Raw genomic sequence first — 13,261 nt, 5'->3', positions numbered from 1 at the left:
CTGAGCTGTTTCTTGTGTGACAATCTTGCAACATGTTGTCAAAACATATGTCTCAATTGTTGATCTGAAATGGAACACAGCCTGACACAGTGATAAAGTTACCACTCTGTCCTGAATCAAATACTGTATGTGTGTGAGATAGAGTCGTGTTTATCTAACCGTAACCTTCTAGGCCAGTAAATAATGTCAAATCTGCTCTGGTCACAGTAGTTTCGGCACTGCATTGTGTGCGCTACAGCACAGCTGTCAAAGCGTCCTCGCTGAGAATAGGAACTGTGAGTAGCCTACGGTTGAATCAGGTCCTGTAGATATGTTTGCCCTTGTTGCCCTCAAGTGGTTTATGTATGTATTGCCAAAAACTTATTTCTCCTCTCCATTACAAGAATCTGATTTCTATACATTTATTGGCTTTCATGTTTTGTGTTTTTAAATTGAAGTGGCAAGCTGGGGGGGAGAGACTTGTGGAGAGACTTACAATTCCGTTTATAAGGACTGAAATAATGGTCGGTGCGTCATGGGTATTAATGATTCAGTGACTTTAAATATATTAACACATGAAAATAATTAGTACAAATAATTTTGATTAAATATATGAATATACAGATTCTACTTTAATGTGCCTCAATCTGCAGCTTTGTCTGTCAAGCTCCACCCTCAGCCTTCGCCGCCGTCTCCGTCACGTCACACGACTTCTCTGGATCCGTAGCTACTCCACCCGCAGCAGCCATGATGGTAGGTGTTATCCACTACCTTTCCGTACTATTTAAAAATGAATAAATATTGTGGCACTATCATTAGTAAATTATTGATTGCACGTTAAACATTGTGATGCATGCTGTCCTTCTTTGCTTTTATTTACCTAGCAAGAAGGGCTGGAAGACGGTCCCGATTTCCTCTCCGAGGAAGACAGAGGAGTAAGTTTTTTTTTCTTTTCTTTTAAAATGTCTTATTTCGAAACGCAAAAATTGTGCATGCCGATGTCGTTTGTCGTATGATGCCTTATACATGGATCCGAGATTGCACAGCATGACAGCTTCTTGGCAAGCGAATATGAACAAAATGTATAACATGGCTAGCTAATCAATTAGCTAGCTAACAGGCTATCCAGCTCTTTAGCCTTGTTGTTGACCATACAATCTGTGTCGATAACAACTCAGCGACTTCTAGTCAGTGGTTGGTACTACCCGGTTTGCATTCAAGCCTATTGCTTTATCAGATAAAAGGCATTCCTTCGCCAGCTACAAGCATTTGCTGGATTGCCAAGTACCTGTCATTGCTCTCTTGCTAGCTATCAAACTTCGCTAGCCAGCAGGTCAGCAGACCACCAGTGTGTCAAGGAAGTGAAAAGTAATCTTTCTGGCTAACTATTCAGTGTAATTAAGAAAAATAACTTGGAGCTATTTATATTCATGCGTATATTCACGTTGCATTTAGCTTTGTGGGCCAGCATTTTCAATTACTCGGTTCTCATTCATAGATGCTGAAGAAGTGATTAAGGCTGTCACATGCTTCTCTTGCATACTCATTTGAGATACACACACGCACGCACGCACGCTCACAAGCCAATACATGAAAAGGTTCGTCTATAATTGCCTAACTATAACTGTGTTATCTGAAGAGTTAATTTGAACCTGAATACTATCCTATCTTTTTCAGCCTCGAGCAGTAAATGTGGATCTCCAAACGGATGCCACACTTCAGGTGGATATTTCTGATGCTTTGAGTGAAAGGGACAAGGTCAAGTTCACTGTTCACACAAAGGTAAGACTTTCAATGTAACAACCTTCCTCAGGTTCTATGATAGTTCACACAATTGATTGAGTTGGACATGCTTATTTTTGCAATTCCAAGTTTAAAAAGCTCAGTATTTTGTCATTTGTGTAATTGCTGCTTGTTTTACAATACAACATTTACAATATATATTACAATTGCATATTTAGGTGACAATGACCATTCGTAGGTAACTCAGTTACAGGTTGAGGGTTAATAATTATCTTTGGATTGTCACTGAGGATGACTATCATGCTGCTTGGTCATTTCACAACTGTCATCCATTTCTGTCCAAAACTTTCTTTAATACTTGCAAAAGCAGCCAGTGATGCACTTTAAGTTCGATAGAATAAGGCTGTAAACACATCATTTGTCTTTACAATAACTTTGGTATGGTATTGGTCATTTTGAAGAGTGGTTGTCCTTGACAGCTTTTGTTGTGGTTTTGTAATGTCTTTTTTTAATGGCCTTGTGGTTTTCTAATGGCCTTGGCTAACTAGCCTATATCTGTCTCCACTAGAGCACCCTCCCTAATTTCAAACAGAATGAGTTCTCTGTGGTTCGACAGCATGAGGAGTTCATCTGGCTGCACGATTCCTTCGTGGAGAATGAGGAATACGCTGGCTACATAGTAAGTAATGATGGATAGGTTTGACACATAGTAAGTAATGGGTCAAATGCTGGCTTCATGGTATATAATAAGGAATACGATGGCTACATTTTATGCAATGTGGAAAATGTTTGCTGCGCTGTAAATATAAATGTTTCCTTCTTCCTAAGAGCTTATATAGAAAAGCTACATTTCAAGACGTGGGCTAAGGTAGAAGGGCTTAATAGGCAACATTCAAATTATTCGGGTTGAATATGCTAAATTGTTGGTACTATGTACTGTGCCTCTTCAGGTTTTGAGTTTATTAGGTTGATCTAAATGATACTGTTCCGAGGACTGGCTTTGTTCATAGACCTCTGCTCAGTCTGTGTAGGTCTAACAGAGCTGCTATGTAGACAGACTTGACCTGTATCCGTCCAGAATATCGACCCAGGGTGTCTGCCCCTGTCCCACAGATCCCTCCAGCTCCCCCCAGGCCTGACTTTGACGCCTCCAGAGAGAAGCTTCAGAAGCTCGGTGAGGGGGAGGGCTCCATGACCAAGGAGGAGTTTACTAAGATGAAGCAGGAACTAGAGGCGTGAGTAACCGACGGATGATTGATGGATTTAATTTACAGGAATATTTGACAGCGTTTTCAGGTCCTGCATAGTACGGAAGTGTTTTGCATTGTGACACTCCCACACAGCTGCTGTGGTGCTCTCACATACCCTCTTTTAGCCGATGTAATACAAACGTCTATTGTCTCTGTGCTCCACACTGAAACCCAGTTCAAAGTACAGTAATGCTGTACATAATGAACATGTTACCCACAAACATCCACGCCGAAGCTTCATATTGATTCAATACACATCCATATTATCTGATATCCACTTGTCCTCAAGTTTCAAAACAATGAGGATTCTTTTTAGTTTTTTTTGGTAGTGTGGAGAACACTATTGGTTATACACACTATTGTGTGTGTGTGTGTGTCTGCATGGGTCTGTGTGCCTGTGTTTCAGGGAGTACCTGGCCATCTTCAAGAAGACAGTGGCGATGCATGAAGTCTTCCTGTGTCGTGTGGCCGCACATCCTGTCCTGAGGAAAGACCTGAACTTTCATGTCTTTCTAGAGTACAACCAGGATGTAAGTGACAATAAATGGTTGCTAACTCACATGTAGCCAGCTGGGGAAGGGTGGCTCTGTGTCACCAACTCAATTCAGTATTATGTATTTGTTATTGTTAAGATTGACAAGAATACTGTCCTACCTTACTTATGTAGGTACTTGAATACAGCTTAACTTTACTTGGTATAGCAGCTGTTGATTCAAGTTCAGCTGTTGACGTTGCAGTTGTGATTCTGTCGTCAGTTTGTTTTCACTTTGGCTGACCTCTCCCCTCACAGCTGAGTGTACGAGGCAAGAACAAAAAGGAGAAGCTTGAGGACTTCTTCAAGAACGTGGTGAAATCAGCAGACGGAGTGTTGGTGGCAGGAGTTAAGGTTAGACTCACTGCGCAAGTAAACAATCTGTAACGTGTATTTAAAAATGTATTTTGGAGGGGGAGTCTGAAATAGGAAATGCAATCTTAAGCCTATTTGTTCAGACTAATCAAAGCTCTTTATTGCTCTTTATTGCTAGTGTTCTCTGTCTCTCCCCAAAATGGGTTTGATGACGTTAACCTTAGTGTGAAGAATTAACATGTTTGTCTTTTTGGTTTCAGGATGTAGATGATTTCTTTGAGCATGAGAAGACATTCCTTTTAGAATACCATAATCGTGTCAAAGATGCCTCCGCCAAATCTGATAGAATGATCAGGTCTCACAAAAGTAAGTCTCTCTACCCCACGTGTATTTTTCTGATTCCTGGTAGGTAAGGCCTTTTATGACCCAGTTAGTGGGGTGGTTTCATTAAGCTGAAGGTACTCAGATGTGGATCGGATCTGGATTGTCCCTCAGACTGTCAACATCCTGCCAACTACAACTCTAATGACTATCGGCTTCATCTAATGAAGATACAGAATGGGTAGGGTAGTAGGGGTATGAGAGGGGGCACATATTTGTTCATAGTTAATTGAGCATAAAGCTGGCTTTTTGCAGATACAATTGGGATCATAGTGTTGTGTTGATGAGGTGTTGAACAATCTATGGGCCTGCAGGCTGGCGTGGTCTGGTATCATGTTTTAATGTTGGTGGAAACACAGCTGTCTTGTTTGTCCCTGTGCTGTGCGTTGTATTTTACGTCTACTCTTTGTTTCATATTAATTCGCTGACAAATGTGGAAATGGGTGAGTTGAATAATTACTTTAGTTTGGTCAGTTGAATTGTTGGGAATGACGGCCGACTTAGTTTTTATCTTGGCATCTGTTTATTTATATACTCCAATCATCCACTTAAAGCACACACTGTCCAATTAGATACGTCTAGACTAGTTAAACGGCTGATTGGTTTAGTGATTGATTGAGATTCATTGATAGAACTCTATCCAGCATAGAATCAAAGAATCACTCTTGTCATCTTAACTCCTTAAGACAATTGCTCAAGTAGACTACTTGTAGCAGATCAAGGATATCGTTTGTGCTGATGTCCATCACAAGCGAGACATCTGTCCAGCCGCCCGTCATTCCCTGGGGTCCAGTGCTGCTACGTCCTGTCTTTTGCTCCTGGTTGGAGCTAATGTCTCTTACTGATGGATAATTAGCACTTTCCACAACATTAAAACATGATACTGCCTTAAATAATAATGACAACGTCCAGCAAAATCCTTTGTCGCTGATAATTCTTCAACTTTATTGAATGTATTGGTGCACTCGTCAAATATGGAACTGTTAGTGCCTTGTGTGTTCGTGTTCCATATGTGTGTCTTTAGAGCTCTATGAAGCTCCAGTTTGTACCTAACAGGAGCTACAAGGTGTGCTTGTTTGTATTCTATTTTAGATGCTGCAGATGACATCAATAGAATTGCCTCCACACTGTACACTCTAGGAACCCAGGACTCCACAGAAGTGTGCAAGTATGAAATCAGCTGACACATTGATGTTTCTCATGCGCCGTTTACTGGTGGTTATTACCAGCCATTCAAAATGTGAACTGCTGTTTTCCAGATTCTTCTTGAAAGTATCTGAGCTTTTTGAGAAAACTAGGGTAAGTAATGAATGAGACAGTTTAGTTATGCAGTTTGATATAGTTCAGGGAAGGATGTACTTAGAATTCAACAACCATATCAGGCTTTGATGATGCAAGATAATCAGAAATGACAAGTTCCCAGTTGGTTATCTTTGAGATTCTGAACAAGATGTTGCATCAGGTTTTGAAAGATTCAAAGTCAGACCTATGATGTTCTGCTTTAATATTGCCTAAAGTGTGATTTTCTTTCATCTGTAGAAAATCGAGGCTCGGGTGGCTGCAGATGAGGACCTAAAACTGGCAGACTTACTGAAGTACTACCTCCGGGAGTCTCAAGCCGCCAAGGTACCTAGCTACAGAACTGTAGTTTCACCTTACCAAGGTCTGTTTTGGGGTCAAATTGAGCTCTGAGTTGTGTGTGACATGAGATCAAATTAGGTTCTGTTATGTGTAATGTGCATTCATAATGGAGCTATGCCCCCTCCCCTGCTTGTTGGGCTTGCTAATCCATCAGTGCATTTTTCTGGTTAGAAGGTTTTATAAACCGAAGCTTTGGAAACATAAAGAAATGCCATATTATTATTTTTATTTTCTTTGGGGGGCGGGGGGGGGGGGGGGGGGGGTTTAATAAATCCACAACACAGTATGCATAGTATGGATTGCAAATGCAAAGAGATCTGACCAGTTTTGCTTTGTTGTCTGTTTGCTATAGGACCTATTGTATAGACGAGGACGAGCACTGGTGGACTATGAGAACGCTAACAAGGCCCTGGACAAAGCCAGAGCTAAAAACAAGGAAGTTCTGCAGGCTGAGACCAGCCAACAGGTCTGTTGCCAGAAGTTTGAGAAGATATCAGAGTCGGCAAAGCAAGGTACTCTTTAGTTTTCAACCCTCAATGGTCTTGATTAAGGTTTTGAGGTTTACTGTTGATCCATAAGTCCATAAGGTGCAGTTTTCCTGTCTAAAACCTCTGTTTGTTTTGTTCTCAGAGCTCATAGACTTCAAGACAAGACGGGTAGCTGCCTTTAGAAAGAACTTGGTGGAACTGGCTGAGCTGGAACTCAAACATGCAAAGGTCAATTTCCTGTTAAAGTAAACTGTTGCTTCCCCTTCCTAGGTGCCGTGCTAATGGGTTTTTCAGATCTTTTCAGCTTTTTAAATGGCTGTCAAATCTAGGAAAGTTAACAAATGTACAAGGTAACAGGAGTTGGATAATTAGATCTAGAGGCTAGAGAACACATTCCACATAATCTAACATTTCATCCCTGAGGCCTATAAGTGCTTTATATACTTTATGTCTTATTCATATTCTTTATTGTATTTTATTGATTTTTCTTTTAACCTTTGATTCTCACTCTCTACTTCTTCCTCTGCAGGGTAATCTACAGTTGTTGCAAAGCTGTCTCGGGGTGTTAAAGGGCGACACCTAAGTCTCCAGATTGGATGTTCAACTGTACAGGGCTTTCTCCGCTTGTGTCTGGTCTTCTCTGGGAAGGCAGCAGAGCAGGCAGATCCGATTTTAGGGGTCAGTTTGTTTTCAAGGATGTCTCTAGTCCTCATCACTACCAGGGAGACACCATCCTGTATTCTCCCCCCCTCTCTTCTGTCCTCCCCTCCCCTGTCTTCTTCTGCCTCCACCACCCCCACTTTAACAGAGAAAGCCACTGTGCGACACGGAAGGACGACTACGTCCACACAGCACAAGAACCTAGAAAGTCATCTACTCACGTCTATTACATTTTTTAATTGACTACCATACATGGGTTGTCCATGAGGGGTAGCGTTGTTACTCCAGCCCTATATCATCTGTCTGTGTCATGTCTTTGTCAGATTTGTTGTCATTGTTATAATTTTTTCAGTTGCTTATTGTTGAAGGCTGTTGGTGTCAGTAAATCTTTTTTTTTCCTGTGATGCTGCTCAGTTACTTTGTTGAAATTGAGCTGATTGTTACAATTATTAAAGTGTATTGTCACTAAAAACAAGCCTTGTACATGTATTAGTTTTTGATGTACTGCTAATGAACATCCTAATCAAATGACTAACACTTTTAATTTTCTCTTGTTAATTTCATACATATTCTGTTCTTTTTTCATTCCAGACAAATAATGCTTCAGTACGTTTGCCTTAATGTAGATGAATCCAATCAAGTATTGTAAAGAAAACACATTAATGGACACATGTTTTTTTCCCATTTTTTATTTTAAGTGCACTGTATATGAATGTTTTTTTCACTCTATGTGACCAAAGCTTCCATTTATTAAGATGGAGAAATGCTGAAATAAATGGTAATGATAATGAAATAATGATAATAAAGATTATTCTGAAATGAATAGCATATGAAACTGTTTACCATCAGTCACCAACACATTTCATTTTATGTAAATAGCTTGATAAAAGGATATTTGTTGTCTGACTAAATGTACCGTAGTTTAATTTATCACCTCCATCTTGCCATCTCTGTGACCATAATAGAATGAGTCTGGGCATTAGTGATGGAAACAGTTAAACCATGATCCGTAAAGTAACTATTGTTCATACTAAGGTTGAATAAAAAAGATGATGGCAATTTTTCACAAAAAAAATATTAACGTGCATAATTTTCTGAGAGCCCACTGGTGTTGAGTGTAAGGCTATTTGAATCCCAACCACTTCCGCCACCACCACCCTAACCAACACTTATTGTGAAAATCCTTCGCCGGAAGCACTTTGTAAAACTACAAAAACTTCCAGGTGTGCGCACATTGCAGTCTGTATGTTCAAAGGCTGGATCTAACAACCGTTCGTTTTTGGCGTTTTAGAAATGAATAGTTTAAACAAACCACAGGAATATGATTCCTATGAAATAGAGGAACCAAGTGACGAGGAGAGGGCCGAGGACAGGTAGTAATTGCTATTTATATTCTATATTTGGTGCTGATACCACCTCGTTAGCTAGCTAGCAAACCAAATAGGCGTACATGTAAACAAGCATCATCAGTCTCATAGTACTGCGATAGACACAAGTTTATAGTCGTATGCAGTTATATCTTTTACAGTTAGCTTTATTGTGTGTCATTCGTCATATGGCTACCTACTTAAGCATTGTTTGATAGCCTCCCTAGCTAACGTTGCGTGCTTGTTAGCCTCTCTGACAACGTGTGCTTCTCTTGCAGCTCGGAGGATGAGTTGGAGGTGCTTCTGAACGGGACACCGGACCAAAAGAGGAAACTGATCAGAGAATACCTAACGGGAGAAAGCGAGTCTTCCAGCGGGGATGAGTTTGAAAAGGAGATGGAGGCCGAGCTCAGCTCCACTATCAAGTCCATGGAAGGCACCTGGGCACCTGCAGCATCAGGTGTGTATGATTGGAACAGTAGTTTGAAACCGCTGTTTCATGATCTTAAATGTTTTATTGTTATATCTCTAGAAGTGAAAAGTGTAGTTGTATTAATAATGTGTGCGTGTTTGTTCAACAGCAGACAGTTCTGTGACCAACGACAATACTACCACTCCAGTGTTGCCTGCGGTGTACGACCAGATCTACTTCGATTCAGATTCTGAGGATGAGGATGCTCCAAGTAAGAGTTGGTACTAACATTCATGACCCACACAGGTTTAAACTCTAGTGACATACTTAATCTGCATGAGGGAAATGTGTTCCCAGAAAATTTGTATATGTGAGTGTGTAGACAGGCTTACAATCTGTTTTATCCCCACAGGCAGTTCCACAGGTCGGAGGCGGAAACAGCGAACCATCCCCACCAATGACGAGCTACTATATGACCCAGATGAGGATGACCGAGACCAGGCTTGGGTGGATGCCAAAAGGAGGGGGTAAACATCAATCTTTCTCGCTCCCAATTTACCAACATGTTCAATACATAGAAGCTCGATTGTTATGATCGTAGAGGCAATGGAATGACTGCCCATGCTTTTGTATTGTGTTTACATGCTCCTTGTAGTCTTGCCTTGGAAAAAAACTTTGAAGAAAGTCAAGTGAGTGTTGATTAATTGGTGTGTGTTTACCTTTGTAACTAGGTATGGCAGTGACAGAAGACGGCAGCGAGCGACTGGCCCCAGAGGTCAGAAGTCCAGTGTTCTCCCCAGCAGTGATGCTGTCCTTAACTGCCCTGCTTGCATGACCACTCTCTGTCTGGACTGTCAGAGGTAATATCCTCCATCTCCTAATACCATTTACTCCTGAATAAGACCAAAGTATTACAATACAAATGCAGGGGTTTTCTTGCGCATGTATAGATCTCGATTGTCTGTTTGTTTGTATTTTCTGACACGTTTGTGCTGTTGTGTTTTTGTCCACAGACACGATAAATACAGAACTCAGTACAGGGCCATGTTTGTCATGAACTGCTCTGTGAACAAAGAGGAGGTGCTGAAGTACAAAACACAAAATGAGGGGAAGCGGAAGAACAGGAAGAGGAGGAGAGGACAACAGGAAGAAGCAGCACCTCTACCAACAACAACAACAACAGAAGCCCCATTGGGCCCAGGCCCCAGAGGGATGGATGGAGAGGAGGCCTACCACCCGGTCCAGTGTACAGAGTGTTCTACAGAAGTGGCCGTGTTTGATAAAGATGAGGTGTACCACTTCTTCAACATCCTGGCCAGCCACTGCTAAAGGGGACTCTGTGTTCTAATGAGACTTTGTTGCCTTGCCTCGTAGGATCTTATCAACCCTGTCTGCCTAAACATTGAAAAGTATTGCCCTGAGACCTTAGATAAATCCCTCCTTGGTCTGTGGTATATGTTTGGGCTCACATTCTGAAGTTATGTCGGCTGGAATGGCATTGGTTACAACGTTGATGGTAGACAGGACTGTACAGATAACATGTATACATTTGGTGGAGTGTGGGCAGGACTGGGTTTTCCTTTTTGATTTTATATAACATTTTCTGAGTTTGATTTAGTTTGGCCTAAGTGCCTTTTTTGGACATACTGTTTTAATAACTACATTTTCTGAAGTGTATTTGCCTGAAATATCAGGACATTTTTGTACATATTAACATTTCAGATTTTGTAATTACAATAATTACCAGTGAATTGGTTTCTGCAAACAAGTGTCATTGTTTGATTGGGTTTGGATGAAAATTATTAAACCTTAATTTGAACATTGTAGTTGTAGAATCAGGAGAAATCAATTTGGTGTAAGGTAGACTTTACAAGTTTTATAATTTATCTAAAAGTAGTCTCATGCAAAGAAGGCCTTTATTTTGATAAACCGTCCAAACGGGAAGTACGTCTCTAGGCAGGAACCGAATGCACCCTTTTGAGCTGCACGTCGTGATTGGTTTTGATAAAAACCTTGTGATGTAACGTCATTGTCGCCACCAGGAAATGGTCTACAGTTTTGAAAGGCGAAAGAAACATTTTTAAGTTGAAAACATGACGTTGGGGGACGTCTGGAAGCAACTATCTTGGTTCTACTATCAGTATATTCTCGTCACGGCTCTATATATGTTGGAGCCATGGGAGAGGACGATCTTCAGTATCCTTTTAGCTTGAAAACGGGTCACAGTCAAGTTAGTTCCTACTCTACACAAGGCTGCCTAGCAAGTTAGCCTGTACTACTGGTTTCATTTACGTAGCCATATCTGTAACTGACGATACATAGTTTGTCATGGAAGAGCCACGGCCCTAGCGGGAGATCAGTTTTGTCATGTTTTCCAACGATATTTATCTTAATTAGGTGGTTGACCGATTTGCAAGTCAAGGGGATACTGTAGATGCCTTACGGCTAGTGTGATTTACTAACGTTAGGTTCATAACTTACTGGCAGGGTAGCGATACCCAATTTGTGGCCTCTTACCTAAGAAGGAGTGCCAACCAACAACATCGTTAGCTCTACTACTAGATTAGTTTCGACCAGCAGGTGACTGACGTAACAGAACCAATGCATTTCACTTAAGTTCCCCACATGGCACATGCACTTAACATATAAACCTGGGTGAGGAGAACTGGCCAATTGGGGACGTCACCAACCCAATTTATTGGAATGTCTGCAACAATGTTTTCTTAACTATTGTTTAGATTCGCTGCTGATCTCCGTTGCAGGCATGGCTGTCTACACTGGCTATGTGTTCATGCCCCAGCACATCATGGCTATCCTGCACTACTTTAAAATGATCCAATGACAGATGTCCACTCAGTGCCCTGATCTAGAGCTTACCAGCCCATGGCTGGCTGGCTGTCCAACTCTTTTCATACATCTGTGGTGTAAAGGACAGGTGGACCAACACATTCCCTTGGATTTTATCTGTCGTCACCATGGAAACATGAACAGTGTTCTAAAACAAGTGGAAGAGAGGGGTTTCTATTGGAGAGATGGAACATCTGATCTTATTGGACATTAAAACCATTATTGTCTTAATGCATGGTAAACAATGTGACAGGTTGGTTACTATTTGCACATCTTGTGAAATGTATATTTTGTTTTATTTTATAAATAGCACTATATCTGTAAGGTTTTGTAGTAGATATATTCAGTTACAACAACTACTCAATTAGTTTTACGACCAAGCGATCATCTCAGACTGGATGACTGTGACTGGAGCACCTCTAAAATGAGCTATATATAAGATATAATTTATCCTTGAATACACTATAATGTCAGCTATTGATTGACCAAAAATATGCAACATAATCTTTTGAAATGATTGTCTCCAACATTTTTCTTTTCTTTTGATGGTGTTTAATGGGATGAATGTTTGATTAAACAATTTTCTTGTGATTTTTTGCTCTTAAACTTGCTTCACTTTTGTTAGAGATAGTGTTGCTCGTTTTGGATATTAATGTGAGAAAACGGTAGTAGTTCATATTATAACGCATGCATTGCTATCCTGCCACCCTTGATATAATAGCAAATATTCCGTTAGGCCATTACGTATTCTCTTCTCACAGGCCCAGATCGAGACAAAAGGTCATATGTGAATTGTCATGAATTATGGGTCGACTTATAGAATACCCTTCTACATTGGTGGGACACTTGAGTTTGCCACAAAGTTGTCTGTCCAAAAAAGAGGGCTGGCTTGACATGAGCCAATGACATTGAACCATATGTTCCCTCAGCCCTTAACATATTCATACTCATCATGCTGGCACTGGCTCAAAATTAAAATAGCAGCTGGTTACTTTTTAAACCTGTGGATGAGGATGATCTCACGTACACACGGAGCTGTTGCCTGGAGTTTGGACCCACAGGCCAAAACAGTGCAAATAGAATGCTCAGAAAGCAATGTAATTAGAATAAGCTGCCTGACTGTCTATCTGCCAGTTTCCCTTCGGAAGCTGACACATTTAAGCTGTTTGTGGCAGTTTGCTGGTGGTTAAGAAAACACAACTAAATGTATTTACAACAATGGAATAATTGTATGGATTTTAAAGAACACATTTCCTGTAGATGATCAAAATTCAGGTCTGTACATATCCCTTCTGCAACTTCATGCACATCAAACTTGGACCATCATGGAGGGAAAATGTAATGTTCACCATTATATGAGCCAAGACTAGCCTGACCTCACCAGACCACTTTGCAATCACCTGTTTCCCAGGCTAAGCAGGATACACTCAGGGGCATTGAAGTGTGTGTGTGTGTGTGTGTGCGTGGGGGGGGGGGGGGGGGTAACTACCCAGAAGCCCAGTGGGAGGGCCCTCAAAGAGGGGGGTGACTGCAATCTCTTCATGGGGACCAAAATTCTAGTGGTGCCCCTGGATACACCCATGGCTTGAAACCTTTTTTCATGTAAACAATATTACATTCAGGGTAAGGTTGTGACACTGGCCCAG

At 41.0% G+C, this 13,261-nt stretch overlaps 3 protein-coding genes across 4 annotated transcripts; all 3 read left to right on the top strand.

The window, feature by feature from the left end:
- Positions 1-624: 624 nt before the first annotated feature.
- Positions 625-7,461, top strand: snx6 (sorting nexin 6). The gene is made up of 14 exons (XM_047017680.1): positions 625-732; positions 864-914; positions 1,657-1,761; positions 2,291-2,401; positions 2,836-2,957; positions 3,379-3,502; positions 3,763-3,858; positions 4,080-4,185; positions 5,293-5,368; positions 5,460-5,499; positions 5,740-5,826; positions 6,194-6,353; positions 6,472-6,557; positions 6,859-7,461. The coding sequence occupies exons 1-14, from the start codon at positions 727-729 to the stop codon at positions 6,910-6,912; spliced, it is 1,224 nt and encodes a 407-aa protein (XP_046873636.1). The 5' UTR covers positions 625-726; the 3' UTR covers positions 6,913-7,461.
- Positions 7,462-8,205: 744 nt separating this feature from the next.
- On the top strand, positions 8,206-12,206 carry LOC124465956 (e2f-associated phosphoprotein). Of its 2 annotated transcripts, none has more exons than XM_047017648.1 (7): positions 8,206-8,362; positions 8,635-8,816; positions 8,941-9,039; positions 9,181-9,295; positions 9,500-9,628; positions 9,782-10,964; positions 11,507-12,206. In XM_047017648.1, exons 1-6 carry the CDS (start codon positions 8,283-8,285, stop codon positions 10,095-10,097), a joined length of 921 nt encoding a protein of 306 aa, XP_046873604.1. In that variant the 5' UTR covers positions 8,206-8,282; the 3' UTR covers positions 10,098-10,964; positions 11,507-12,206. The 2 variants fall into 2 exon arrangements, with proteins under 2 accessions (XP_046873604.1, XP_046873602.1); XM_047017646.1 differs by having other exon boundaries at positions 8,938-9,039.
- Positions 10,862-12,206, top strand: sptssa (serine palmitoyltransferase, small subunit A). Its single transcript, XM_047017749.1, has 2 exons — positions 10,862-10,964; positions 11,507-12,206. The coding sequence occupies exons 1-2, from the start codon at positions 10,862-10,864 to the stop codon at positions 11,608-11,610; spliced, it is 207 nt and encodes a 68-aa protein (XP_046873705.1). The 3' UTR covers positions 11,611-12,206.
- Positions 12,207-13,261: the final 1,055 nt, after the last annotated feature.

This window comes from Hypomesus transpacificus, chromosome 3 (genome assembly GCF_021917145.1).
Source record: "Hypomesus transpacificus isolate Combined female chromosome 3, fHypTra1, whole genome shotgun sequence".
Lineage (NCBI taxonomy): Eukaryota > Metazoa > Chordata > Actinopteri > Osmeriformes > Osmeridae > Hypomesus > Hypomesus transpacificus.
Note: the sequence above shows the minus strand (reverse complement) of the source record. Positions and strands in the feature narration are given on the sequence as shown.

Excerpts from the sequence above, each read along its gene's own strand:
- sptssa (XM_047017749.1), top strand. The coding sequence starts at position 10,862 with ATGACGTTGGGGGACGTCTGGAAGCAACTATCTTGGTTCTACTATCAG. Across the intron at positions 10,965-11,506 it reads ATGGGAGAGGACGATCTTCA|ATTCGCTGCTGATCTCCGTT; the intron begins GTATCCTTTTAG and ends ACTATTGTTTAG.
- snx6 (XM_047017680.1), top strand. Across the intron at positions 2,402-2,835 it reads AGGAATACGCTGGCTACATA|ATCCCTCCAGCTCCCCCCAG; the intron begins GTAAGTAATGAT and ends CCTGTCCCACAG. Across the intron at positions 5,827-6,193 it reads GGGAGTCTCAAGCCGCCAAG|GACCTATTGTATAGACGAGG; the intron begins GTACCTAGCTAC and ends TGTTTGCTATAG.
- LOC124465956 (XM_047017646.1), top strand. The coding sequence starts at position 8,283 with ATGAATAGTTTAAACAAACCACAGGAATATGATTCCTATGAAATAGAG. Across the intron at positions 8,817-8,937 it reads CTGGGCACCTGCAGCATCAG|CAGACAGTTCTGTGACCAAC; the intron begins GTGTGTATGATT and ends TTTGTTCAACAG. Across the intron at positions 9,629-9,781 it reads CTCTGTCTGGACTGTCAGAG|ACACGATAAATACAGAACTC; the intron begins GTAATATCCTCC and ends TTTTGTCCACAG.